The sequence below is a fragment of the Gadus chalcogrammus genome, chromosome 17 (assembly GCF_026213295.1).
Source record: "Gadus chalcogrammus isolate NIFS_2021 chromosome 17, NIFS_Gcha_1.0, whole genome shotgun sequence".
Taxonomy (NCBI): Eukaryota; Metazoa; Chordata; class Actinopteri; order Gadiformes; family Gadidae; genus Gadus; species Gadus chalcogrammus.
The window spans coordinates 9,382,620-9,410,119 of record NC_079428.1 but is presented as its reverse complement, the minus strand read 5'-3'; the positions used below and the strand labels follow the sequence as shown (position 1 = coordinate 9,410,119).

The 27,500-nt window shown below is 46.4% G+C and overlaps 2 protein-coding genes across 3 annotated transcripts in view; both read left to right on the top strand.

Annotated features, from left to right (window-relative positions):
* Window positions 1-1,666: 1,666 nt before the first annotated feature.
* On the top strand, window positions 1,667-16,033 carry kiaa0232 (KIAA0232 ortholog). Of its 2 annotated transcripts, none has more exons than XM_056575237.1 (8): window positions 1,667-1,947; window positions 4,079-4,690; window positions 5,275-5,415; window positions 8,500-8,569; window positions 8,685-8,769; window positions 8,871-12,243; window positions 12,380-12,488; window positions 12,734-16,033. In XM_056575237.1, the coding sequence occupies exons 2-8, from the start codon at window positions 4,445-4,447 to the stop codon at window positions 12,748-12,750; spliced, it is 4,041 nt and encodes a 1,346-aa protein (XP_056431212.1). In that variant the 5' UTR covers window positions 1,667-1,947; window positions 4,079-4,444; the 3' UTR covers window positions 12,751-16,033. The 2 variants fall into 2 exon arrangements, with proteins under 2 accessions (XP_056431212.1, XP_056431211.1); XM_056575236.1 differs by having other exon boundaries at window positions 5,254-5,415.
* A 1,106-nt stretch (window positions 16,034-17,139) lies between these two features.
* The window catches only part of LOC130370471 (TBC1 domain family member 14-like), a 30,663-nt gene continuing 20,302 nt past the window's right edge, over window positions 17,140-27,500 (top strand). Inside the window, 3 exon segments of the mRNA XM_056576220.1 lie at window positions 17,140-17,188; window positions 20,143-20,161; window positions 20,439-21,131. Coding sequence (XP_056432195.1) covers window positions 17,140-17,188; window positions 20,143-20,161; window positions 20,439-21,131 — 761 coding nt within the window.

Sequence of the window (27,500 nt, the reverse complement as noted above, 5' to 3'; positions counted from 1 at the left end):
CACAAACTTTACTAAAGTATCAGTATACTATCAGTATGGAGTAAACATCCCCAACCACAAACATCATATCAGACAAATTCACTTATGTGGTTTGTTGTTTATTTTCATAGAAAATATAGAAGATTGTTAAAAGTCTGTAATGGAGAAATATTCATCTAAGCATATATCACCACATGTGCTTAACTGGAAGGTTACCCAAACTAACTAACATTTTCCTGTTCAGTACAAAGCAGTAAATCAGTTTATTGCTGGTTAATACTGTTAGAATGTGTATACAATGGAATGGGTATGGGCAGTAGAAAGGTGGTACGGCTGTAAATCTACTTTGCTCTCGCCCAACGCTTTGGGATCAACCACCCGGCAGTGAGCGAGGTAGTCCTTGGAGAGAGGATTACACAGAGATCTTCTCTAACGAGACCATCTGCTCCCAAACTGACTTTCATTTTAATGCCAGTGATCATCTGCTGGGCAGATATACAGGAGGAGGAGGTGGGGGGGGGGGGGAGGCGGCAGTGATGCCGGCCGGGATTTCTCTTTTTTATAGATCCAGAAAGACACTTGTCAATGACGAGGGCGGGTTGTGTGAGGTGACAAGCACAATGTGGGTTGTTTGAATGAAAAGGGAAAAATGATGAAATCGACATGGGGGAAGAAATTAGTTTCTCTCTATCCCACACACAAACAGACACACAAACACACACGCACATAATTAGCTGCGGCAGTACAACAGCATGGAAATGAGGGGGCGAGGGGGAGTGGGTACTTGCGACCAGATGGACAATAGCTCTTGACTCGACTTATTCTCAGAGGTTATGACCCCTTGAGGCCCACAGGACAAATGAAGTGTGCCACACCATGAGTGGAGAGGGGGTGCGGTGTGTGTGTGTGTGTGTGTGTGTGTGTGTGTGTGTGTGTGTGTGTGTGTGTGTGTGTGTGTGTGTGTGGGGGGGGGGGGGGGGTCGGGTTCTCAGGGGCCAGGTGCTCCTGCTAAATAAAAAGACAAAAAGGGACGCCCTACCCCCCACACCACCACCCCGCACACAACCATACCTCACCATTGTTAACACAATGCTTTACCTCGACTGGCGGGATATGTGTATGAAAGGAAGTGTGATATAGACAGTGAAGGTGATGGCTGTGTTTAGAAGAAAGGGGAAACGATTTAATCTAAATAAGTTAGTAAATACACAAATAAATGACAACAGTTGATTGTTCGGCAGTTGATAATGGCCCAGTTCTTTCTCAATTTATTATATGTGTTTATGTGTCATGATATGCACTATGATTATATGAAATAGTGTTAGATCTCATTTCAATCCATATAACTGAATCCATAAATGACTTTTAACGTAACTTGTTTTCTTCAGGACACTCGTTTGGCAGGCTGCCCACAGAATGCAGTACACATTTTATAACTGAGTACAAACTACGGAAATAATTGTTTATTAATTGTAATTTGAATTTTGATTTACTTTGTTTGGATTGCACAAGACATAATGTTAAATCCGGCCAGACTCTCCTACATTAAGATGTTATTTAAGGTGACCCCGAATGGCTAATAAGTACTATTTACGCTTCTGATGCAATAGCTAGCGGAAGAATATAAAACCCACTGGAAGCAGGACGGCAGAGGTTTGCCTTGTTGCCTGGATACGGACGAGGTGGGAGGCGCGCTAAGATATCCCCCTTTCGGAGCGAGTGAAACCGAGTCAACCGGACGACATGTTGGTCCAGGCCGCTGCTAAGGCGCACACGGAATAATTCTTCCTGCTGGAGCCGGAATGGCGGTCAGTTTCCTCGACGGCGTCGAATGAAAACAGCGCCATTCGTGTCGGCGTCCATGATACGTGATGTTACTGCAGCGGATTCCGGAGCTCGAGCTCGGAACGGCAGCGGGAGAGAAGTAACCGCTCCCCCTGCTCCGCGTTTACTTCAACCAACGGCACGGTAGGTGGGGACGACGACGAACCGGCAATCGAAGTGTGTCGTTTAAATGTCACGTTTTGAGGCCTCGTTCAGCCATTGAGTGTGAGGATCGGGTTGTTTTGTGGACGGTACGGCGCCACAGTGTTGAAGGGGGGTGTGGGGGGGGGGGAATGACAGTCCCCGGCGGTAGCTCGCCCGGGCAGCCGCTCCTCCTCCTCCCGGTTAGTCACAACAACAACTGGCCAACGAGTGGATCAACGGGCGACTTCTCATTGAACCGGGCATTTCTCTGCTTTAATACCGCGGTAGCAGTGTGTCTTACTGTCTTCGTAGTTTAAATGTACTGTTATACGTTCGCGATATCTGTCCACAGTTTAAAGGGGAAGTGTGTGTGTGTGTGTGTGTGTGTGTGTGTGTGTGTGTGTGTGTGTGTGTGTGTGTGTGTGTGTGTGCGCCCCCCCCACACCAATAGCAAAAGCTTCACCTGCTCTCGCGCACTATCTACGCCACCACGGACGAGCATTGTAGTTAAAAAGAAAAACCGTACGAGTTCGTGACCACATTCTGAGTGGTCCCTCGTCGGGCTTTTGCGGTTTTGTAACCCAACGTAGCTAAGGCCAACTGTCACACACTGGCTGTGTTTGGACTATGCTCTTGGAGAAGTTGGCCAACTTGACGTTAGCACACTGGTTAGCTAAAGGTCGGCTATCCGGCTAACCTTGCTACCCCCTCCGCCCCCCAAAACCTACTGCCCCCCTCCCCCCCGACTTGGATGACGGCCCAGGACGTCTTATTCACCCGCGTCAACGTTTCTTATTCATATCTATCTACACATTAACAGTTATTAGTTGATGTAGCATTAGCGGCTAATGGCAGACCGCTAATCCCAACCGTCGTAACAAAGTGCATGGGAAATGCGTTGGGTGCTGTGGTGTGTCGATGTCTCGCGATACGTCGTGGAAGAGCAGCTGACTGGACGTGAGCTTGAAGTAGCTGTCAGACCGACCGGTGATATCTGTGTCTATGCAATTCTTGTCATTGCCGATGACGGGCAAAGCAGCTGATTCTACCCGGCTATCGTCAGCCATGTCTAGCAGACTTTAGCCCGTCCTTTACCTTTGGTATGGTCATTACGTTGCGGTGACAACTCGTTTTGTGTACACCGTTTTATTGTTTCACTGAACTGGCCGGTTAGGCCTAGCTCAGGGTCTGTTTAAGCATAGCTGTATCTTAGCTTTTAGACGACTATATCGGGCAGTGCATAGAATGCGACCCTTGAGTGACGGACGGGCCAGCCAATCATATCGGCCCAGCCTCCATTTGCTCCTCACCCTGTTTCTATAATCCGCTGCTGGCAACTGAAACGCATGCATTTGACAGCAAGCGTCTGTTTGACTGCCTATTGCTTAGTCAGGAGTTTAACTTACTCGAGTTAGCCAATACTATACACAGCCATAAGCACGTTCAAAATCTTGGTCTTGGAATATAAGAGTTGACATTGATATGTCTAACTTGAATGGACTACCCAAAGGCCAATGAAAAAGCCTAGCTGGTTAACGTTGTAGGTACCTTACTGGCGAGTTCTTCATCTACATTGTATCTACATTGAATTGTTAAAAGACAGAAGTATGATAACATTCTTCTGTTGCATGTACTGTAGTTCTGCGTTGGAATTGGCTGCTGGTTCTGTACCAATGAGCTACTACAATGAAACAGAGCCCTACTGTATCTGTCTGTTTAAAATGCACGATGACACAAGCCTACATTTGTTTTTTATTTTCATGTTATCATCACTGAACAGTTGGAAGGGTCTATACGCTGAGGCCATTGCGGTCTGAAACCAAATACACACTTTACTAACACAAGATAAAAACATTCGTAAAATGGTTTTCTTTTACCTCTGGCTATATATCTCTAATCATGATACCTGTAAATATGAAAGACCAGCACCAAAAAGATTCTACCATTGATGTTAAACGTTTGAACTGTGAGTTAATTGTATTTTGCTGTTAAATTTGATTCTATGCTTATTTGCTGCAAACTCTTTTTTGACAAAGTGTTGATTGAGGCCTGTCTTGATAACCTGGTTAGGGGACTTTTTATTTATGTTTTTAATAAAACTAATGCCTGCTTTTCATTTCTTCACTTCCAGTTGTGCCCGTGAAGTAAGACTTGGCTCTAAGATGGATCCTTGCGACTGAGAGGCAAACACACCGTTGTGTTCTGCACAGCAGCTGATGCCTCCAATCAGCACAAGCCATGCCTGACGAGTAGAGTCTCCGTTTTGCTCAAAGCAATAAAAAACAACAACTCAAAGAAAGGAAGTACAACAAGAAAAACAACAACATCCTACATGTCACCCCATGTAGTCCCCCTCTGGTGCGCCCTGCCAAAGTGACCCCCCCCCCCTGCACACTCACCCAGCCCATCCTTCCTACCCCTCCCCCCGCACCCACTCCGCAGTACCCAGCCGTCACCATGCCACTCCAGCTGAGGATGACCAACACCTGAGAGCTCCATGCGTCCCGTTAGCACCGATTCCGACGGTCCCGCTCCTCCCCAAGGCCTCTCACGCCCCCGTCCCTTCCCTCCGGTGGGCCCCCCGCTGCCCGGTTCCGACATGTCCCTGCGCCAGTCGCTGGGGCCGGTCCAGAGCTGGCTGGGCCAGGAGCTGGAGAAGTGTGGTATCGACGCCGTCATCTACACCCGCTACGTCCTCAGCCTCCTCCTGCACGACAGCTACGACTATGACCTGCAGGACCAGGTACGCACTGGGCGTCACGCCATTCCTTTGATTCAGTCCTGATTAATAGAAATGACTCATCCCGAGAAGTTTAAACTGATCGTCAACCAAGTTAGTTATTTTACTATGTATAGGAACTTTGGCTTGTTGTAAGAGTTTCCCCATACAGGATGACCATGTTTAACAGTACTGCACATTTGATAAAACAACACCTGACTTAATTCAAGTAGTTTCACATAGTAGTAAACCTTTATTCGTGATAGCAGCTGCCATATCTTCTCCAGTTTCGTTTTATTTATCACATCTGTATTTCTTTACTACACGACCTTGGCCTCGTCGTAAGAATTTAACCCTTTGACCTATTCTTAGTCATTAAGCAGGGTGTCCAGATCCTTATTCGTTGTCAAAGCAGATTTTTTTAAGTTTACAGTTATTCACAGTTGTGTTATTCTATTGTCACAGTTGTTTCCCAGTGAATCTTTTTTATAGTTTCTGTACACTCTGTTTATTTGTAAGGGAACTACAAATCCAAAGCAACACGAAGCAGAAGTATCGAATGATCTGAACGTTTTTGTCTGGCTCAGTGTGTTCCCTCTTTCCACCAGGAGAACGACATCTTCCTGGGCTGGGAGAAGGGCGCCGGGAAGAAGTGGGGCAAGAGCAAGAGGAAGGGAGGGACGGACCTGAGTCTGGAGGAGATCAAGAAGCAAGCCGCCGTGCAGTGTCTGCGTTCTGCCTCTGATGAGGTCAGCCCCCCAGCAATTTATTGATTATATATTGATTCAATATCAATTGATTTTGAAGGCATCAAATGGCCGTTCACATCAGTTACTGTAAATAGGGTTAGAGAAGGGTAAGAGAAGTTGTTTTTTCAAACACTTTTCCAAATAACTCTTTCTCAAATAACTAATTTTATGGTGACATTTATAACATTGGCCATTGCATTATATAGCAGTGATACAGTCTTATCTTTGCTGGGTATGGGATATATACAATGCTAAACGTAAGGCTGAAGCTAGTCATGTGGCTTTCTGTAGTACGTTGATGCATCTCACTGTCACTATTACTATAAAAAATCTATTTTACCTGATGCATTGATTATCATGTTTGATGGTATTGGTTTTGGTGTGGCACTGGGTTACTTTTTGGTTTGTATGCACTCACAGACACATAACCCTATGCACTGGTCCTGATGGCATTTCTCCATACTGACAAGGTTATGCTAAGGTCAAAAGTATACTTTTTTTATGAATCCTACAAGGAACTGGATAATGAATCACTGTAGGCCGCTACCTTGTTCTGGATGTAACCACACTGTAAGCAGGTACAACTCTGAGTCAAACCAGGAAGTCATTGTCTAATTATTGTGTCCAACGTTCCCTGTCCCCATATTAAAACCTAGTGAACGCAGGGGATTTCCCTACATGCCAATCTGAGGGCGGTCAGTAGAATGGAGAGAGACAGACGACATGGTGTGTGTGTGGAGAGGAAGCGGGCGGGGGGGAGGGTCTGAGAGGCACAGGGACAGAGTGAGCGCCCCTCTCTACGGTACTCTGCGGTCTATTTTTTAACCAGCACGCGCTGCACGGGATTGCAGCAGCAGAGAGCAGCAGAGCCGCTTGGCATCAGCTGATAGGCATTAGCACAATGTTACAGAAGGGAGCGCAGCAGCAGCAGCAGCACAGGGCAGAGAACTTTCCCTCTGTTCCGTTAGCCCGGTGACATGGTAAGCAACGGACCCACGATGGTGACCGGGAACGGGAAATGCTTGTGCTGGGAAGTTATGGCAGCATAAGTTCCAGTGGTGGTTCTGGTTTTGACTCAAAACTCTTGGCTCTGACCGCGAGCTGAGCATTTGTCAGCCTTAGTTCCTGGTAACCAAGTTTAGTTTAAGTAGAAATATTGTGTTCCGTTTACGTTTGTTGAAGAGAGTACTTGGTAATTGGGGATGCGCATATGTTTATAAAGATGTCCCATTATGCTTATCTAGTATATTTTAGACTGGTTCTAATAGCTGAATTGGACACAGTGACAGACTGGAAATTGCTTAATGTTTCACAACTAAGCAGGCCTGACTTGACTAAGCAAGCGTTTCATGTGTTGTTGAAAAGTAAAAAAGTGAATCAGTTAGTGTTAAACCTTTGAGGGTCCTCATTGATAAAAGCATTAAAGAAGCTATCGCGGAAACATCTTGCCTGAGCTTAATGTTGTTGTTAATACATAGTGGTGAGTTGCATTTCCTTATGATGCCAAGGAGGGCTGTTTTGATTTGTCATTGTCTATGTCGATGCAGAAATGCATCGCTATTTTTAGGTTGTTGCATTGAGGATTTGAATATTGGTTCCAATTTTATATAAACTCCTTTGTTTAAGCACACTGAAGCTAAACTACCATAAGATGTGTGTACATTATGTCTCACTTCGGACACAAAAAAGCAGCATTAAAACAAGGGTCCCGTCATTGTAGCAGAAGTCTCCTCCTCAACCTTTACATGAAACGGGTTTGTTAGCAGGAGCAAGGCAACAGAAAGTAAACAGACCCTGGGGCATGCATGCTTTCCCTTTGCTTATTCCGGAATGTTACTTATCACAAGAATACCTTGTTGTTAGGGTTGGGGTTAACGTCAGGACACATGTTTGGTAAATCGTAACAAAACGTTTAGCTAACCTGAACAACAGTACCAGTGCTTTGTGAGATTTTGTCCGTCCATTGGCCATCTTTTCATCGGAAGTTTGCAGTGCGATAAGCACCTTAGCGTTATGATGTGCTGTCATTGTTTCCCTAACAAAGTAGCCTTGTGGAATATATTTTATAAATAACAGTGATTTCCATCTGTGAAATGGAAACCATCCTATGGAATATGATTAATAATGTGTATTTTGAGGATGTTTTACATGGGAGTAGTTAGGGATGCACAATATATCGAATTTTTATCGAGATGACGCTATCGGCGTCCCACGATGACGCGTAGTGTCCTCGCGATATTTTTTTAAATAATGCCTCCGCAAAAAAAAGAAAACCAAAAATAAACGAGACCCGCCCATGCAGTATACGCTCTACCTCCGCTGCAAAGCAAACCAAGCGCTCCCTGTACACTTGTCTGCGACTGCGTGAGTCCATCCTGCTCAGCGGCGCGAAATCTGAAAAAGACTAGCAATTACTTTGAAAGACACAAACACAATTACAATGTCTGACACGGTTGAGGATGAAATATTTCGGATTTAGGGCAAGTGATACAAACCAGCAAAAAAAAATGTGCAAAGGGTGCAAGAGAGTTGTGTCTGCGTCGCAAGGCAACACAACAAATTTATTCAGCCACCTGAAAGCTCACCAAAGAATAGAAAATGAGGATTGCATGAAGGCGAGTGTTGCCTTGTATACAAGAGGGGGGGGGGGGGGGGGGGGAACGTGGCCTGGCTTCAATTTGCCACTGGGCACAGTGTGTGGCTCCTACCATTATGGGATGGTAGAAATTCAAAAAAATAATAATCTTTTCTTCAATGAATAATCGTGATAATCATTTTGGCAATAATCGTGCAGCCCTAGGAGTAGTTCTGTGTTCTGCATGTTTGGGTTGATTTCTTGCAGGGCAGTATTCATGCCCTTTTTATTTCACTTTCACCTCATCATAAGACTTTAAGGAAAGGTTTGGCGTCTAAAAAATACTATTCTTTTTATTTATTATAAGTTGATTTGTTATAATCACATTGTAATTTTGGATTCCAGCTGTTGGTCATCGCTTGGCTTTAAATAATGAATTTGCTTATTATTCAAAGTCAACCTCCATTTGACATTGACACAAATTATTATTATTATTTTTTTGTTCACAGAATTCTGGAATTGAGAGCCTGGTTGAAGAGCTTTGCTCCAAGCTCAAGGACATCCAGAACCAACAGAAAGGTTTGGTTAAATCTTATTTGCATTAATTGAACAATCTCCATTCTTGGAATAGCAGCATTCAGTCAAATCAATGTTATTCCTCTTGAATGCAACTTGAACATAAATGTCTTCACAGAAGCAAAACAGATCAGAAAGAAATCGGATGGTTCCCAGTCTCCTGAACGAGCAGAGTCCCCCTCTTCAAAGGACCAGGTGGAAATGTAAGCTGCTTGATATTCACTGCGTATCTCTAAAATATCAATGCTTACATTCCCAGTACCTTCGTTTGTATAATCTCTTTATTTCTTTGTTGTGGCATCAGGTATTATGAAGCCTTCCCTCCTTTGTGCGAGAAACCTGTTTGTCTGCAAGAGATCATGACGGTGTGGAACAAGGCTAAAGCCTGCGCCTACTCGAGTTCTTCCTCCTCTGCAGCCCCACAGACCAGCACGGACACCTCTTCTCCAAAAGATTGTAACAGCGAGGGAGAGGTGACCAAGGAGAGGAGCCTGGAGCCGGGTGCTACCACCATCACCATCGAGAAAGCGCATCAGCGTCAAAACAAGGAGAAGGAAAACCGATACCACGGGAGCGCAGCGGCCGAGGAAAGACCTGCCGTCCACACGAAGAGGCCCATGAGGCACCGAGCAGAGGGGAAGCATCGTCCCCGCTCCTGGTCCTCTGGCTCTAGCGAGGCCGGCTCAAGCTCCAGCGGGAACCAAGGTGACTCCAAATCGTCCAGCAACAAAGCAGTAAGAACCAGGCACAAGTCCAGAGAGGTGGGGAAGGCTAAGAGAGGGCGCAACATTGGACAGATAAAGTTGACCACAAAGGTCAACGAAAGAGGGGAACGAAGGAATGCAGGATGCAGCGTCGGAGGCAGTGTCGGAGGTGGCCCAGTCAAACAACCACAGCTTTACAGAAAGGGGAAGAGGTCGATGAAGGAGAACCGTAAAGATCCGAGCTGGGCAGAGGCTAAAGAGTCTGCCCTTGAGGCTAGGGACAAAAAAGAGTATATGGAGGAGCCCCTTTGGTACACCGAGCCCATCACAGAGTATTTTGTACCTCTCAGCAGCAAACACAGCAAGCTGGAGACGAAGTACCGAAGCAAAGCTGAATCCATGGAAAGCTTTGCCCTGTCCACTGACATGCAGAGGCTCGCGGAGGGCAGCCAGGGAATCTGCATCGCCAACGAGAGCTACCAGAGGGCCTACTTGGCGGCGGGCTCCTTCGTAGACGGCCACTTTGTGGAGGGGCCGGACAGAGTGGAAGACGAAGCAGACGACCTCGCCGGAAACTCGTGCTGCCCTCAGCCAGAGGACGGTGGAGATTTAGATGACAAGCATCTGTCCGAATTTACTCACTTCTATGAAGTAGACATATACCAATCCATATTGGATACGAGTGCCTCAGACTCCATACAAGAGAGTCGGATCCTCAACATGATTAGACAAAAAAGCAAAGAGCAAAGAGACATTGAGGCAGAATGTTGTTTAGTATTAGATGGCCTTGAGCTGAGAGAGGAAAGTGCAATAAGGGCAGAATCGCAGAAGGAATCGGAGTCTGTCGGATTCCTAATGCAGGATCTTGACCACACGGCTCTAATCTGGGGGAGCTACTCTCCCTCCAGCTCTGAGGATGTAGAGGGAGAGAGCTTTGTAGATACTCCTATCCTGCTGTCGCCCCTGCTGGACAGTGTGTCCTTCACCCTGAGCATGCTGAACCCCGAGACGTCCCGTCTTCCTGAAGCCCCCGGGGAGCCATCTGCGCCCAACTCCTCCTGTTTCTCGCTCTTTGAGCTGCAGTACGATAGCCCCAACGTCCCCTTTCCCTGCGACTCACTCGCTGTCGGTCACGAAAACAACACGGATTCAAGTAGCTGTCTCGACCCACATTCTAATAAACAGTCTCGTTTGCTAATATGGACCAAAAATAGTGCCTTTGACGAAACGGAACAGAATTGTTCCAACCTTTCGACGCGAACGTGTAGTCCATGGTCGCACTCTGAGGAGACGCGTTCAGACAACGAGCAAGGGAACGTACAAATGGAGGATCCCGCTCAGATTGGCAACGAAGAAATTAACTGTAATATCGCCCCAATTTCTGGTACCTACCTAGAGGAGGAAATCCTAGAGTTTTTGCAGGAAGATACTGGTCGGAAGTGTGAGGAGAGCAACATTAGCACACCGTTAAGTCAAACATTCACCAAGAAATCTAAATTGGAGTCAATATGTGGCATAGCTTTGGAGGACGACGATAGCAGGCAGTACAACAGTGGCATATATTCTGACAGCACAAACCAACAGAGTGATGATTACAGCTCAGGGATAATTAAGGACATTTGGACAGCCATCGGAGAGGGCGATCCTTTGGCGTCTCAGCAAGGAGTAGAGAAGCCAAGCCAAGGCATGCTTTTGGACAGCCCGAGCGGTTACTGCGGCAGCTGTCCGGAGGTCCAGGCAAAAGTGAGTCCAATTCAGGGCCCCGCGGAGAAGGCGGTGCAGCGATCCGAGTATCACCTGTGGGAGGGCAAAAATGAAGAGCAGGTCAGCCTGGTCAAGAATAAGCTCCCTAAGGCCGATGGTGCCGGGGACTACATGACTCCGTCCAAGCCCTGGGACATGACCTCTGACAAGGAGAGCACGTCGTTCATTCTAGGAGGGGTGTACGGAGAGCTGAAAACGTTGAGCGGAGACAAGAACTGGGCGGTGGTACCGCCTGGTGAAGCCCAGGGAAGCCTGCTGCAGTGTGCGGCGGCGGCAGCTTCGGCCTCCGGCTCGGACATGGTGACTGTATCTGGCGCAGACGTGTTCATGAACGCCAGCAGCTGCTTCGCGCCTGGGCACAGGCCCCTGTGGAGGCCCCTGGTGTCATTTGGGCAGGGCGACCACCAGGCCATCAGGGGAGGAGGTGAAGAGGGATTGAACAAGGGGTTTTCTTTCATCTTCCATGAAGATTTACTTGGGTCGTATGGAGGCTTCAGCAGCAAGGAGCAAGACCTAGAATACCCGTTTGCATCCATCAGCCTAACAAATCCCTTCTCCCAGGTACTTCATGTCGAGTGTTCCTTCGAGCCTGAGGACATGGCTTCATTTAGCCCGGGGTTCAAACCCAAGTCGATACTTTGCTCAGATTCCGAGAGCGAAGCCCTCCAACCGCGTATATACGGCATCAACCGGACGCAGTACAGGGCCATCCGCATATCCCCCAGGACACACTTCCGGCCGATATCCGCCTCGGACCTGTCTCCCGCCGGAGGTAGTGACTCGGAGGCAGAGTCCGAAAAAGAAGAGATAAGCTTTCCTGACCCGCCACCGGTGGATGTCTTCGAAGACCCGCAGGCGGACCTCAAACCTCTGGAAGAGGACGCAGAGTGTGAGGGCCCTTTCTATGGAAAGTCGGAACTGGAATCTGGGAAGTTCCTGCCCAGATTAAAGAAATCGGGCATGGAGAAGAGTGCCCAGACCTCTCTGGATTCTCAGGAGGGCTCTGGCACCCTCCTTCCCATCGCTGAGCAAGAGGTCTGCCTCGACTGCAAGAAGGCGGCAGCTTTGTCGATCGCGAGTGAAAGGGTCGACGTCCCGCTCAGCAAGATTGACAAGGAGGCTCCTTGTGGGGAAAAAGATTCCTGCTTATGTGCATTGGCAGATCAAGTGCATGGGATCACCTACGACCTCATCAAAGATAAAGCAGAGGTAAGAAGCCTCAGCCAATCAGAGTAACACATTTTTATTTTTATACTTAAGACTCCTAAAAAGGGTTACCATACACATTTGACTGAGCAATGCTCACTGCTTTAATAACTAACTCTGTTTTTTGGGGTTCTTTTAGTTTCCCCTGTTGAGCATAAGTGGACAGGGAGGGACCAGCACCCAGCAGGATGACTGCTGGTGGCAAAACACTCTTTGCTCCCCTCTTTTCCCTGGATCTCAATGTACAGGTACTGACGCATAACAAGGTTATTTACTTTACCTTCGCTTGCATTTCTTATTTCAAACATGATATCACGAAAAACTGATTATTGATGTATACGATGCTCATCCAATTTAGGATTTCTGCAGGGCCATTTACCCCTGCGTAATGAGATAACATTTGCTACAGTCTAAAGCCATTCAACAGACACGTTTGTACATTGGTTGAAATACCTTTGCAGTTATAAGACTGTGCTCTTTGCTCCTTCAACAGGGAGCAGCAACATTTGAATGCTCCGGTTTTACAGGGGACACCTGTTGTAAGAGAGGAAGGGTCTTCCTTGCTGGCGACTGGACCTCCACCAGCCAGAGACGTGGGGAGGGGGGTCTCATTTGAACACCTCACTGAAGGCTCATGTTCCAAAGAGACTGCCCCCCTCCTCACTTCACACACCAACCTAATCCTGCTGATTTACTTTTTATGTTAAACCTTGTGTAATCAACAATCAGATCGACAAAAATATATATATACATACAAAAAGCAAACAAAAATGGGAAAAGAAAAAAAAACAAGTGTTCATGTCTTTGCGCCATGTGCAGTCGTGGCGAAATATTTTAGTTGAATCTTATTTCTCATTGTACTTTGGTCCCAAGACTTACAGTTAGGTATAATGGGGGAGGGGGGTACAAAAGCAAACATGCTTTTCTGACCTGGTCACTTCTCCTTCACTTTTTTTTTGTTTTTATTTATTTAGTTGCTTTTGAGCTTAGGATACTGCTTCGGTGGTGTCCGGCTGGATGTGCATGTGTTTGTCTCAAATAGTCTCACTCCTTGTTTTCTAAACGTGACCTATAGGGACCTAACCGATGGCGGTTTAAAATGTGTAAACTGCCCCCCGCACCCCCATAAAACGAGTGCTAATGCATCATTTAATTTTTGTAACCCCATCCTCTGTTCAGAAAGTCTACATCAAAAATGGATGTTGGGGGATGGGGGGGTAGTTTTTGAGTTGTTTGAGAAATAAATAGCTTGGATGCCTTTCTGAATGAAGTAGTGTGTGGGTGTTTTGTTTTTCTTTCTTTTTTTATCTGAATGCCCTCCCCCCCCCCCCCAAAAAAAAAATTCTGCAATGTCAAGTCGGTTCTTTTTTTTTTTTATAGCGACTGTCCACAACACCACAGAGAATCAGCGTGGGGGATGAGAAGGAAGGGGGGAGGGGCATGTCTACCCGTGTGACGAAATGTCTTTATTTTCCTTTCTTGCGGGATTAAAAGAAAAATTGGTGCTATGATTATAAAAAGGAAAGTCTGGATGTATATAGATATCTTAAGATATATAGATATCAATATAGATATAGGAATAGATAGAGCTATATCTTGTTCTATATCTATATAGATATATATATACATCTTGATTAGATGATATAGCCGATTTTGTTCAGTCCAGACAGTAGAATGCTTTACTTTCGGTATTGATACGTTTTATGAGGGGGAAAAACGACACATTTTTGGCTGTTCTTTGAATTTATGTTATACAATGTTTTTTTTTCTTTATTTTTTTTTCACGATTACTTTTAACCTTGCGTCCACGCCAGGCCTGTAATCGATACTGAAACACAGGCATGTGAAGAAGCTTCCCTTGTGCAAAGTTTAACACAACATTTAACAAAGTATAGCGTTTTCCCTTGTCAGTAGAACTCCAGCAAAAAAAAAAAAAGTATATACTATTTTGAATGGTAGAAACAAAGAGAAAAAAACGACACAGAAAGATACTAGATACAAATGCTTTATTCTTTATTGAAGTGTTTTTTTCCTCAATTTTATTTTTGGTTCATAATATTGTTCAAATATCCAGCAGTTTCACTGTGTGAGCGTGTGTCTGTACGTTTGCATTGAGCTTATAACACTAATTTAACAAATTGGTGCGCTCAGACTTTATCTCAGAGAACACAGTGTATGCAAAACATACATCTTTCTAAATGCAAGTAATTTGTTTTCCCCAATTAGTTCAACACATGTATTTCATAAAAGCCCTAAAATGGGTGGTTGGATTGATACTTTTTGTGGCCTGTGCATTGGAAATTAAATTTTGAGGTAATGCACCTGCAAATATTTGCTTTTATTCTTTTTATTTTGTGCATGTGTTTTAGGCTCTGCGGTGTATTACAGTTTCTGCTCTCCCTGTTTAATTATTTAAGGGATTTGGGAGGAACTCGCACTGCACTCTACCTATTTGAAGCACAGATTACGAGAAAACCCAAACCATCATCGCATTGTTTGTAGTGGCCGAACCGTGCTGCCATATACCTTTTCTCTGTGTGCCGACCGCTGTAATGAACTGATGCAGGTCAAGGTCCACACCGCTGTGGCCGTGGCTTTACATACGGCATCTCTGATGGGTCATCTTGAGTTCCAATGCAGAGTCATGCATTCATTGTATGAATACATGCCCCCAGCAACATGTATTTCCTTTTTGGTCACTGTTGGGTTGACCGTAGAGGTCTAGTGGCAAGGTCTCTGAATTCAGGGGATTGCTTTATTTTGATTCTCTTGACAGTCATACAACTCAGGAAATTGTTTCAAAAAGGCAAACAACACAAATTGTACTCACGTCAGCGAGTGTGTAAGAGGAAACAAAAGGATTTTAGAGCGGATTAGTGATACTTCCAACTAGTTGACTGTCAAAAAGGTAATGCTTAAATGCTAGGGTTTTAGGGGCAACCAAGCCACCGTATGTTAGGTAAGCAATGTGGGGGGTATTCCCAGGACCCTCAGTCCTATGCAATACCTTTGCGCATGTAAACTTTAACATTTAGGATATGGAGAAATCGTATCACTTAATTTTGCATGTTAATTACTTTTGGAGTTAGAGGGATGGCTGAAATGATCTGCGCATTTTGTCTTAAAAAAAACAAATGCAGCATGCAAACATTACACTCCCATCAATTTATGTTGGATTTAGGTAAAAATAAAAAAGCAATTAAAAACATGACTGTGTGTGTGTGAGTGTGTGTGCGCGTGGGTGTGTGTTTATTTGTCTGTAGAAAAAGTTAAGTCACAAAAAAGCACTTACCTGGGGCATTGGAAATCAGTGCATCCTTTATTAATTATATTCTTCCATTGCTGGGTTGCTTGAAAAGAAATAAACAAAAAACATGTTTGATTGGAGAATGCATTCGAAACCACATGGGTATGATTGCACTGTGGTGCTGGAACAAATCCAGCCCTAAACATCTTTATTTTCATTCCCAAACATTCATGCCCTTCATCTTCTATTACACTCTTCCATGTTCTCCCCCAACCTCATCAGTCCCAAAGTAGATGTGTTGTTCGGATTTCATGATCATACCAAGTAAATGATTTGGTTTCATTGTGGAGTGTCTTTTACATCTAAATAAACAAATAAACCAGCCTATTTTGAAGGTGTGATTTTTATGTATTGAATGGTATCCCCTTAAATATGCTTTGAGGAAAGAGTCATTGCGGCCAATCTCGTTACGACACTAGAGGGCAGGGTGGTTCACCTTATATGAAAGCCTGGTTTTATTTTCACTGTTAGAATATATATATGTATATTATGTAATTATATTCTATTTCTTGCAGTAATACCTTCTCCATTACATATTCGTCATATATTCTATATATATATATATATATATATATATATATATATGTGATAGATACACATTTGCTTTGTTCTAGATGTTCTAGGAAATATTTCTCAGTCTTGACCCAAACCTGTCCAACGACAGGTGCAGCAGCAATGTGATATTCCTTAATAATTAGGCTACTGTGATAATCACATGATTTTCTGCGTGTAAAATAGCCTAGGCCTATTCATCTTTTACCAAGCATTTTTCTTTTTCTTGCGAAATTAGATATGGAGCCATACAAATGACCCAGTATTGTGAAAGTCACAGCCATCATCACTGTAGCAATAAAAACCGTCGTTACCTACGCCAAATTCACAGACTCATACATTTTGAATCAACGGGGGTATCTGAAATGACGAGGCAGAATAGTCGATTATTCTACCTGCGGGCAGTGTTGCCAGATCCGGCCAGATTTCCCGCCCAATCTGGCAACACTACCTGCGGGTAATAACCAGAACCATAGAGGGGCCGACAGGTGTATCCGTTGCCTGCGTTGCCGCCCTCGGCTCGTCACGTTGCACTCCCTCCCTAACTTTGTTTTAAAATGGCGGCGGCTGGAGCACCGAGACAGGTAGGGTCTGGTGGTGATGGACAATAACACAATTCAACTCGAGATAACAAGTGACGTTAAATAACGAACACAGACGCTGAACGGGGTCTAGGAGTCGTAGCCGAAACGCTATAACGTGCGAAACGGCGGTGATACGCAAAAGTGAGGCACTTAGGACCGGATGATTCACTGTTTGCCTCTACTTGAGGAAGCGGTCGGCGAACAAGTGTAGCCAAAACTGGCGGCGTTTTACATCAGCAATCATACCTGGCTTATTTCAAGCCTGATATTGTTGTTGTTTTTTACCTCATGTGGTCGAGCATCACGCCTTCTCCTTCTCACACACATCCACTACGTGCTGCAGCTGCCGCGATAAGGCGCCACAGCAGCGGCGGTGAAGGCGGATTGATCGGCGGCGCGTCGTCATGAGCCGACCCGGCGCGTCAGCGGCAGCAGCCCACCTGTAGCACCCCTGGCATGGCGCACCCGACGGAGGGTACCAAGGACCCGCAGGAGAGCCCGAGTGGTAGGAAAATGCACTCCCATTGTAGCAACAATACGATATAGACAATACACAATGATATGGCCATTTGTTACAGGCGTTTTGGGTTTTATCCAAAGCGAACGGAAGACCAATGACAGCTCGCCGTTTAGAACATGGACTTGGTGCTTGATTCGGCGAACTGTGCATTTACTTTTGCTTAAAGGCTGCAATTTCATGTAAATGCTAGAAAATTCTGATGCTTAGACACCAAATCGACTTGATCTGCCATTTCAAAGAACTGTTACTGTAAGTACAGGAAGGAACTGTACATTTTAAAGTGTGTTTGAATGCTTCCTGTTCCGTCACTGTTTGTTGTGTGTGTGTGTGTGTGTGTGTGTGTGTGTGTGTGTGTGTGTGTGTGTGTGTGTGTGTGTGTGTGTGTGTGTGTGTGTGTGTGTGTGTGTGTGTGTGTGTGTGTGTGTGTGTGTGAATATACTTTATGATGCTATCGATGAGTTAATGATTTTCAACCCCTAAACCCGAGGCTACCTGATGATGAAATAGCATAATGATAAATATTGAAATAGGTTCTACGTGTGGCTTTGTCTCCTGAGGCAACAGAGCTGCGCTTTTATTTTATTTTACATTACCACATCTAGTCATTAAGCAGACCTTTTTATGCAGAGCCAGGCTGAGCACACACATACACTCTCTGTCCAACTTGTCAGTTGCTGTGTCAAGTTGCCAGGACTACTGAAAGGTTGCCGGTTCAATTCCCAATCATAAGAAGTCCAGGGCTTTTGAGGATGCCTCAAAATAAATATCATTGATCGTCAAACTCGTCGGTGGCTGGGCCAGGGTCAGGTTGTTGGGACAACTGAGGGGTTACTTGTGGATATCCCGAGCTCATGGTCGCAAAACCACATGACCTGCTCATAAGCAAGGAATCAGCTGTCTTTGCCTATTAACTGCTACTGGTTGGGTTTTCAGCACTTTACTGGGCATCCTTGCTGTTTCTCTGTCGTCATTGAGCAACCACTTCTATCCAAAGAGACTTGCAGTGGTTTCATACACACGTCATTAAGGAGCAGGTAGGGGTCAGAGGTCATCCCCAAGTTTTAAATTTTAACCTGTTGGCCTTCTTGAGCAAAATGCTCCCTAACCTCTTCCTGCTATTGGTGTGTAATTAATGTGAAAGAACATTTGTCTGAAAATAATTGTCACCAAGTCCCTTTGGATAAAAGCCACTAATTGCTACATGAGTTACTAGTTAATACATTCAGTCTTTTAACAGTTTTAACCACTGCGGAGCTCTGAGACGCCCACCAGCCGCTGTGTTTTATTTGGACCCAGGGCACCGTCATGTGGCCCTGCCATCTGAATCTGATGCCTCGCTCATCTGGGTTCCGGTAACACCCTCCTTCCCCTCCCGCCCCTTCCCCTCTGCTGATGCTGGGAGATTGTCTTACACTGGAAAAGAACAACAATGTCTGTCCGCCTAGGGGGTATACGCACATTGGTGTGTGTGTGTGTGTGTGTGTGTGTGTGTGTGTGTGTGTGTGTGTGTGTGTGTGTGTGTGTGTGTGTGTGTGTGTGTGTGTGTGTGTGTGTGTGTGTGTGTGTGTGTGTGTGTGTGTGTGTGTGTGTGTGTGTTGGAAGAGGGGACTTCCTCCAAAAAAAAAAAAATGGTACTTTGTGAATCAGCTAATCTAATGGCTTATCAGCAGATGACAGCCCTTTTTTACATCGGAAATTCTCGAAAAACCTAAATCAACAATTTGTGCAAAGTCAAGGAACCACAATGGGTATCGTGCATATCGGTTATAATTATTATTAAATATTTGCATTTCTTCTTGACTCGTAACTACCTGCTAACCGGTAGAGCGTCCTTTTGGTTAACTCAGTCCCGTGGTTGAGAGACGGTTTAAAATACATGCTAAAAATAAAACCCAAGTCAGCGAAGCGACACCGTAGGCCAGGGATGGGCAACTGGCGGCCCGCATCCTCACTCAATGCGGCCCGCATCCTCACTCAGTCAGGCCCACACATAATAATAATAAAAAAAAAAGAATAATAATAATTGATCGAGTTACAGAAAACTCGGTCAAGAAAGATGAGAAGAATTCATATAATTCGCAGGCAAACCCATGTGTCTAGTTTGCTTAGAAGCGATATCAGTCATTAAAGATATCCACTTAAGTCGCCACTACAACTACTACAACTGCTTGTTGGGTTTGAGTTCACTGAGTTGTTGCACTTAATGTTGGGCCACTGTTTTTCAGTTTTTTGACTTCTTTGAATGATGATGTATGTGAGCCCTTTGCACTGATAAAAATACTGACCATTCATGTGGCTGTTTGAGCATGGAAAACATGAAATGAATGTATGTTGGTTCAATTAACATGCCGTACATAGGTTATGATTCTGGATGATTTTTTAGGTAGTGGCCATCCCCAAAATGCACCAGAATACAGGAAATCATATCTACCATCGGCCCTCCGATGGTTATGATGAAAAATGTGGCCCTCTTTATCATGATAGTTCCCCATCTCTGCCTTAGGCGTACCGCACAACTGCCTCACCAAGAGAGAAATTAAGAGTGGGAGGAATGCAAAGCGGTTGAACCAACCAGTCTTACTAGTACCCTGGGAAATCCTTCATTATGTCTGGGGGTGGGGGAGGGCAGCAGCCCTGTAATACTGCTTAGAATTCCTCAAATGATGTGAGCCAGACCGGCTCTGCCCTCTCTGACGCTAATATGAGGGATCCATCAACAGAGATGCGTTACTAATTCAATAAGTGTTTTTCTGCAGCATGTGAGTACCTTTAATGTTAACACTGTGTGTTCATATTTGACTTTGACTACTCGCTGTGTTTTTAAGATTTATTTTTAGTGTTTTTCTTTCACTTCTTACTACTTCCCTTTTTTTTTGGCCTATTCATTTTTATTTTTTTTCTCATACTCCTGTCATTAATATCTGGTGCTGCTGTGACAGCAAAAACTCTCGTCCCGTGGTTTGTAAGAAAAAAGATAATGCTCTGGAGAAGCCATTGCAAGTGTAGTTAATGTCTCACAAAGTTAATGCCTCTCCAAGCAAACCCATGGCACACAAGACTTTGACAGTCGAACGTTCATCATTGTACTCACTAGCCTCTTGCTCCTCCTCTCAGGTGTTTCCGATGCCCCCATCATGGAGAACGGCTCTGCGCTTAAGGACCGTCACCATGACGACCCCCAGCACCACCACCACCACCACCACCACCCCCCCTGCCCCCCCGGGACGGACGCTAGCCCCTGCAGCAGCAGCAGCAGCCGCTCCCTGCCCAGCTACCAGCCCTCCCCCTCCTCCGTGCCCCCCTCCCCCACCCCCATCTACTACAGCAGCCCCCGGCGCCTGAGCCTGGCCGACCCCGACCCGGGCGGGGACCGCCACAGCCTGGCCTCCCAGGACTCGGGGCTCCCCACCCTGGAGGTCAGCCACCCCGAGGCCCACACGTGGCCCTTCGGCTTGCCGCCGCTCCCCGCCGCCACCGACGACTCCCCCGCCACGCTGCCCCTCCACCCGCCCTCCAACGGCGCGGTGCGCAAGTCGTCCACGTTCCCCCGCAGTTGCTACGACGCCGCGGCGCGGGCGGGGCGCGCCGGGCCGCCCAGTGACGGCGGCTCGGTGTGCAGCGCGTCCAGCATGAGCACGGAGCGCTCCGTCTCCAACGACGACGCGCTGGACTTTGTGGTCGCCTCCGACTCCAGCGTCATCGTTGCCCTGGAGACGGACGAGAGCTGCGGCATTCGCCACGACGACGGGAGGGGCAGCGGCGGCGGCAGCGGCGGTGGTGCGGGCGGCAGCAGCCAGTTCTCTGAAGTGTCGCTGTCCTCCCTGGGTGACTTGCCCAGGGATGTCTGGAGCCCCAACAGGAGGGCAGGGCTCACGCTGGGAGAACCCAGGCAGACCAGACTCGCCCCGCTAGCCAACTTCTTTGCCAGGTAAGGATGCTGATTAAAGTGTGTGGGTGTGGGTGGGTGCTTGTTAAAAGATTTGTTCACTTTCAATAAATTGTTACGCGTTTTAATTGCTGAGGTGGTCCTTTTTTTTATTTTCTACCTTGCACGCCTCCTCCTATATCAAAAAGCAGGATGCTTATTAGCGGTATACTAGTTAAGATTTTCTTTTTCCATCATCTACAATAATGCATTTCTTAGCCTGCTCTTGAATAGCGCTAGTTCTGCAGCACAATTTTGATAGAACAATGAACAAACCACCTGAGCAGTGCCCCAATGCTTGGCACGCATCACAGAGCCATTCTTTACCACTCATAATATTAAACACTGAACAAGACCCAATCCACGCTGTCCGACGCGGTGCTCCGTACCTCGTCTGTTGTGAGGCCCGCTTTACATTAAAGCTCTGCTGTAACCGACTGACTCAGAGTAGATCAAAAGCCACCGACATCCTCCACAAATCACTGAGGTGATATAGCAATTTTGCTCTTTGGAGCGTTTTTCCAGTAAACTTATTTTAACCAAATGGACCACTTCAGAAATGAAATGTCTTTGTCGTGCAGCCCTATTTTCAAATGTGCCACGGTGGAGCAGTGCCACTATTGCATAGTTTGGGGAGAACCCCATTGCATTGCTTGGTTCAGCTTTAACTGGGCTTATGTGCTCACCGGTCCGTTGCTCAATGTTGCTGCAACAACCTATTGGGCAACCCCCTGCCGTTAACGTTCTGGCTAAAGCACCTCTATTACTGATTCCTGGAAGTCGACCCGACGCAGTGTTCAGATCAGGACATGACTCAAGGAGACCGCGGCCTAACACACCAAAGGATACAGGAACCTAGCAAGAAGGTTAAATGTGTTCTTAAAGGCCAGTTGGTCAAGATGTGCTTGGAGACGTCTCGCAGACATGCGAACGATGTGTACGATGGGATGCATAGTAATGGCGTGTGACTAGGTGGATGGGTCTGATGGATGAGTCTTCCTCCTAGCTTTAGGTTTGAGCCCTGCCTCACTCTGCCCGCTATAAAGGAATATTAATGTCTTGGCAGCGGTCTGTAGTTATGTCAAACTGCTTCTTGAAATTTGGAAGCAGACTGTTGCCGACAGACAATATACTGTAGCGTCGCATAACATTTCGTAAGCCCAGAAAAGCACACAAATGGCTAGACAAAAATCCTACATAACTCGTTTAGGTTGGAGCTAGGTAAGGCAATATATTCCGAATTTTTTTAATACTAGTTGAAATTCTCTTTTCATCCTGACCGAAATCAATCAATCCATTTCTACGACAAAGGAAATAGATCTGTGGCTGTCGAAGGCCATTAATTAGCGCATCCAATAATTTCATTTGGCTCGAATGAAATAGACGGCCAACCAGTCTGTCAACCTACCTAGTTGCTCAGCTGCCTGCATGTTTTCTGCCCATGGACTCGCCTCACAGTCATCTTCCACAAGGCTAGACAGACCAGCTGCTAAAGCTAGGGAGGGAGATGTATGTTTTGGGGGAGGTTCTAAATCAATTTTACTCTGGCTGGTTCTTCCAAATTACTAACCCTAGCTTTGAGTACAGGGCAAAGCATGTTGAATCCTCTTGACATGATTAGGCATGGTGTCACTGAAGCGCGTAATGTGACCCTGTGCTAACAATTTGACACTGTCTTTTCTAAGCAAACTCTATGATTCTTCAACCTGCACTCTGATTTCTGATGTTCCCATTGAGGGAGACTTAGTTGGACCCCATTAAAATGACCGACCGTGATCAAGGCAAAGTTAAAGAAACAACTTTTATCTGCATGAATCCTTTCCATAATGTTCGAATATAATTTGGGTTGTACAGTGGCGAAAACAAGCACTTTTATTTGACATAAATCTCACTCAATACTGTCCTAATTTTCAAAAGTATGAAAATAGGGTCAGGGTTAAAAAATCCTCAAGTTTTCCTTGAGGAGGGGGGGGGGGTCCAGACCCTTGACTCTCCTGCAGCCCCTAGAGTCAGGCTCGCCAAGATCAGGAACTCATGATTCAACCTCTTACCTATCCAGTTAAAACGTGGGTGTCGATAAATCCAGCAGCTATTCTACAAATAAACCATGCAGACCTTATTCCCGTCACCATGAGGGGACGTCTTCCTATGAGACTTGGTGTGTTTTCAGTGCAGCTGTGGATAATTGGACTGTGTGTGGTGTTCATGTTTTTACCCCCACGTGTTCCCACACGCCTAGTGTGACCTTGCCCACCACCGCCCCGATGGCAAGCCTGATCGTTATGGCCATAGTGTATACCTCCGACGCGCCCCTCCCACCCTCCAGTTTGTCCCCTCCTTGGTCACAATCCCACCGACACAACTGTCCTACACACACACACACACACACACACACACACACACACACACACACACACACACACAGAGACCTCCCCCCTCCAAGGTGGGGGTGTGTTTGTGTCCGTTCACATGTTTTCACTGTGATGTCGGGCCCCACTCCTCCCCTTCCTCCTCCCTATTCCTCGGACTTCCAGCAGAAGTGAAGACGGAATCACACACAGTGCAGTGTCGAGCAACTGAGAGGCTCGTGGTGGTGTCTCCACCTCTCTCTATCGCTCCTTTGGCCCCTTTTGCATTATTTTGCGTTGTTCTTCTTTTTGCCTGCCTCTGAGCTTGACTCTGTTCTGGCCACGCCTGCTTTTTTGTGTTTTACCCTTGAATGTATTGACTTTTGTACAAGTTGTTTTCCTCGACGTGTTTCACTATGGCGCTTCCATCTCTCGTCCTGTACGTTGACAGGTAGGTGTCCTGACGTGTGTGTGTGTGTGTGTGTGTGTGTGTGTGTGTGTCATGCTGAAGTGCACTATTGACATGGCGATGCACAAGCTGTGTATGTTTTTGGAGTTCGGTCATCCAACAACTAACAACTCTCAAGTCGTGTGTGTGTGTGTTGCCAATCTGTTTTTCAACCACTTTTTGCCATGCAATTTCCTCGTGGAATCCCTTTTTTCTATCAATCGTATCATTGTTCCTGACGGGCATGATTCAATTAGCACGGCAGTCCACTATTGTCCTGTGCAGTCTTGCTGCAGAGAGTTGAGCGGACTGGTCAGAGGACATTGTAGCACACTGTGTCCCTTTTGCCCTGCCCGCCCTCGGCAGTGTCAACGTGTGAGCTGTAGATTCTTTACGACTGCTGCTGTGATTACCGCCCTGCTTGGACTTTGGTGTGACTTTGAGGTCCAAGCGTGCAGCCCTCCTCCCCCTGCTGTCATGATAACGCCGTCCTGATTTGCATGACCCGTGACAAGACAACCGTGAACAGGGTTTGACGAGGCCGCAGGATAGAGGAGTGGTCGGGGTGTTTGTCCCCGGTCCTTGAGCGAGATGCCCCCTAACCCCTTCCACGCTCCTTAATGTATGAGAGATCTCACTAAGTGAGCTAAGGTAATGGGTAATCGTTTGGGTAATGGACTCCCTGGGAAGGGGAAGGGGATGTTGTCCTTGCAGGCTCTCACCATCTTCATCAATTGATTTTCGATTTGAATCTTTGAATCTTCCCAGTAGTCCAGTTTGAATTCGTACTACTTCTCTCTGCACAGAGTTGTGTGAGCTGAACCACCACATACACACACAGTCACACACCAACTTCCTTATTCAAATGTGAAGCGTGCGTCTTTCACTCGCCACCAATGTAACGCCCTGCCAAGCATCATTATTATTTTTTTACTTCTTCCCTTTCTCTAAGAATATAATGGACCTTGGGACCCCCTGAGAATAATGGACCTTTTGCGTGGTGTTCACACCCACGAGCATGACAGCGAGTTTGGTGTATTGTCGGCCCTCTTCTTCAGGAATGCATCGTGTCTCTTTGGATCTCGGACCACAGTGCACACCTCTCCCCGAGTGAATGAAAGTTTGGCACGTTGTACGATTGTGGGATCCTTTTGGCTGCTATGTGGTTTCCGTGATTCAATAACGAGGCATGTTTAGTTCTACACACTTTTGGTAAAATACTCTACTGCCAAAAATGAGGATAGTGTAAGTCAGCATGTTGTGTCTCCCAGCTGAAAGGTTCTGGGTTTGATTCCCCCGCTGTCCGCACTCTGTTGGGGTCCTTGATCAAGGATGTTGTGGCTGTTGTCCTCCACCAGATTGAACCAGGCCTTGTGTTTCTTTCTCTATGACCCTTTCTGAATAAACAGGATAATTCAGGGTATTCTCTCTACAACTTTGAGACCGCTGCGCCACAAACAGGACCATCTCTCTCTCTGCTCTCCGGTGAAAACCAAGGCGAAGTCGGGGGACTGTTAATTGTTTTAATTCGATATAGGTTTGGCCTCCGTCATAAACAGGGCCGTGCCTGGGAGCTAATTGTCCAAACGCTGCCGACTGCAGATCTCATTGTGAGCGACTAACGTGGTTAGCCGCCGCTCATTGTCTTCAGTTCTTGTTCAGCAGGTGGAAAATCCGCGGTTGGAGTTAATCCATCAGCCGCAGGACCTCTTGGGTTTCCTTCCCTCTCTCGAATGTTCACTGTGTCACTCTGTCGCGCCTCGACTCCCTGTGAAGCCCGGTGGGAAAGATGAATAGAAAGAGTGTGTGTGTGTGTGTGTGTGTGTGTGTGTGTGTGTGTGTGTGTGTGTGTGTGTGTGTGTGTGTGTGTGTGTGTGTGTGTGTGTGTGTGTGTGTGTGTGTGTGTGTGTGTGTGTGGGTGTTCACCTGCCTTCAACAAGTGCATCCACTTGTAGAAGTGGACTAAACCAGGAACCAACCTTTCTCTCTGAGGGAGGGAGTGAGGAGGTCACATGACAATGGCCAACGCAAATAGGGTGAAGTAAACAAGTCCATGAAGAGAGTGTCTGTCTCAGTCAGAGCTGGACTCTGAGCATTATGGTTCATTTATTTGCATATTTGGTTGACGGCTGTCTTTGAGAATATATGTTAGGGACTGTGGAAGGAGTGAAGCTGAATGGGAGGTGTCATGTTTTTAGTTTTTTTTGTTAGATTCAACCGCCATTCTTATAACAGAACTACGGCTGCTGTAACCACTGTTGCAGTTTCACAAAACGATTGTGTCATCAGGGCTTGCCGCGATTTGATTGGGTTAAGATTGCGGCAAAGGACCCAGATAAGGCTTGCACTCCTTAAACTCTGTTTGGGTACAGTTTGAACAAACCGCTTTTCTATCTCACAGATGTCTGATGGGTAAAGACACCCGGGCAAAGCTTTATCTCGGTCACGATTCTACATCAGTTCACCATTCACAAAGGGTCAAAGCGACACCAAACAAAGGATTGATCCACTCTGCTCATGACTGGAGTCTACTATATTATAGTGATACATCTCTTAACTATTCAAATCCTTTTTTTATTGACAATGTCTTTCCCTTTAAACTACAACAGTCTCTTCTGTAATGTCACCCAGGCATCCACCGATGACGGTAGTAGATAAGCTGTTGGAAAACATGCAAAGTATCTTAATAAACTTGACAGTTTTGAGAGACGTGTGTCTATTTTACCCCAAGTCAACTGCACCTGCCCTCACAGCGTTCGGTTCAGTTCCAAGCGGTCATGTTAGTGGACAGCCGCGGGTCAAAGGTCAAACTAAACCTAACCCTGACCCTGGGCGATTTGATGCTGGGTGTTCTGTTAAGTTGCTTGCCAAAGTCACCCTTTAAAATAATACTTAATAATTGTGTTCACAAACGCGGCATATTTCGCCATGACATCACGGCAGGTGTTCCGGTTCATCCATACAGTATTCCTGTAATGTTAACAGAGTGGCACGCGAAACATAACAAAGGGCTCTGACCCAACTCCTCTCTCTCCCACATGATAAGCACACCAACAAAACAAGCGCACTTCAGTGCCAAGCAAAACATTCCCAGATTCAGCTAATTGAACCTGGGACGAGACGACCCAGCCGTTCCCTCGGGGCCCACTCTCCCTGGTGCCAAACGGCACTTCCCCGGGTCGCTGCCAGAGACACACCAGTGGAAAACCTCCCATTGATCAGATGGAGCCTTGAGCACACCATAAGAACACGGAGCAGGCAGCTGCAAAAGGAAAGCCCGTCCCCCCCGTAGTTCATGCGGCTCTGCGTTTCCTTTCAGGCTTGGTAATTAAACACGGCCACTTGAGCACCTCTGTGACAACAGGAGCTAGCATCACACGACGATGCCGACGGGGAAAGGAGGGGTGGGGGGGTGGAGGGGTGGGGGGGTTGGGGGGGTGATTGCTGTCTTTGTGTGGCAGAGATCCTCTTGGGGAGGGGGTGAACAAACACCGGCTCTTCGGCCGTTAAAGTCCGCCCTGCTGCCGCTCTCGGGCTAACGCAGGAGCTTTACAGCGAGCCGACCTCTCTCTGAGA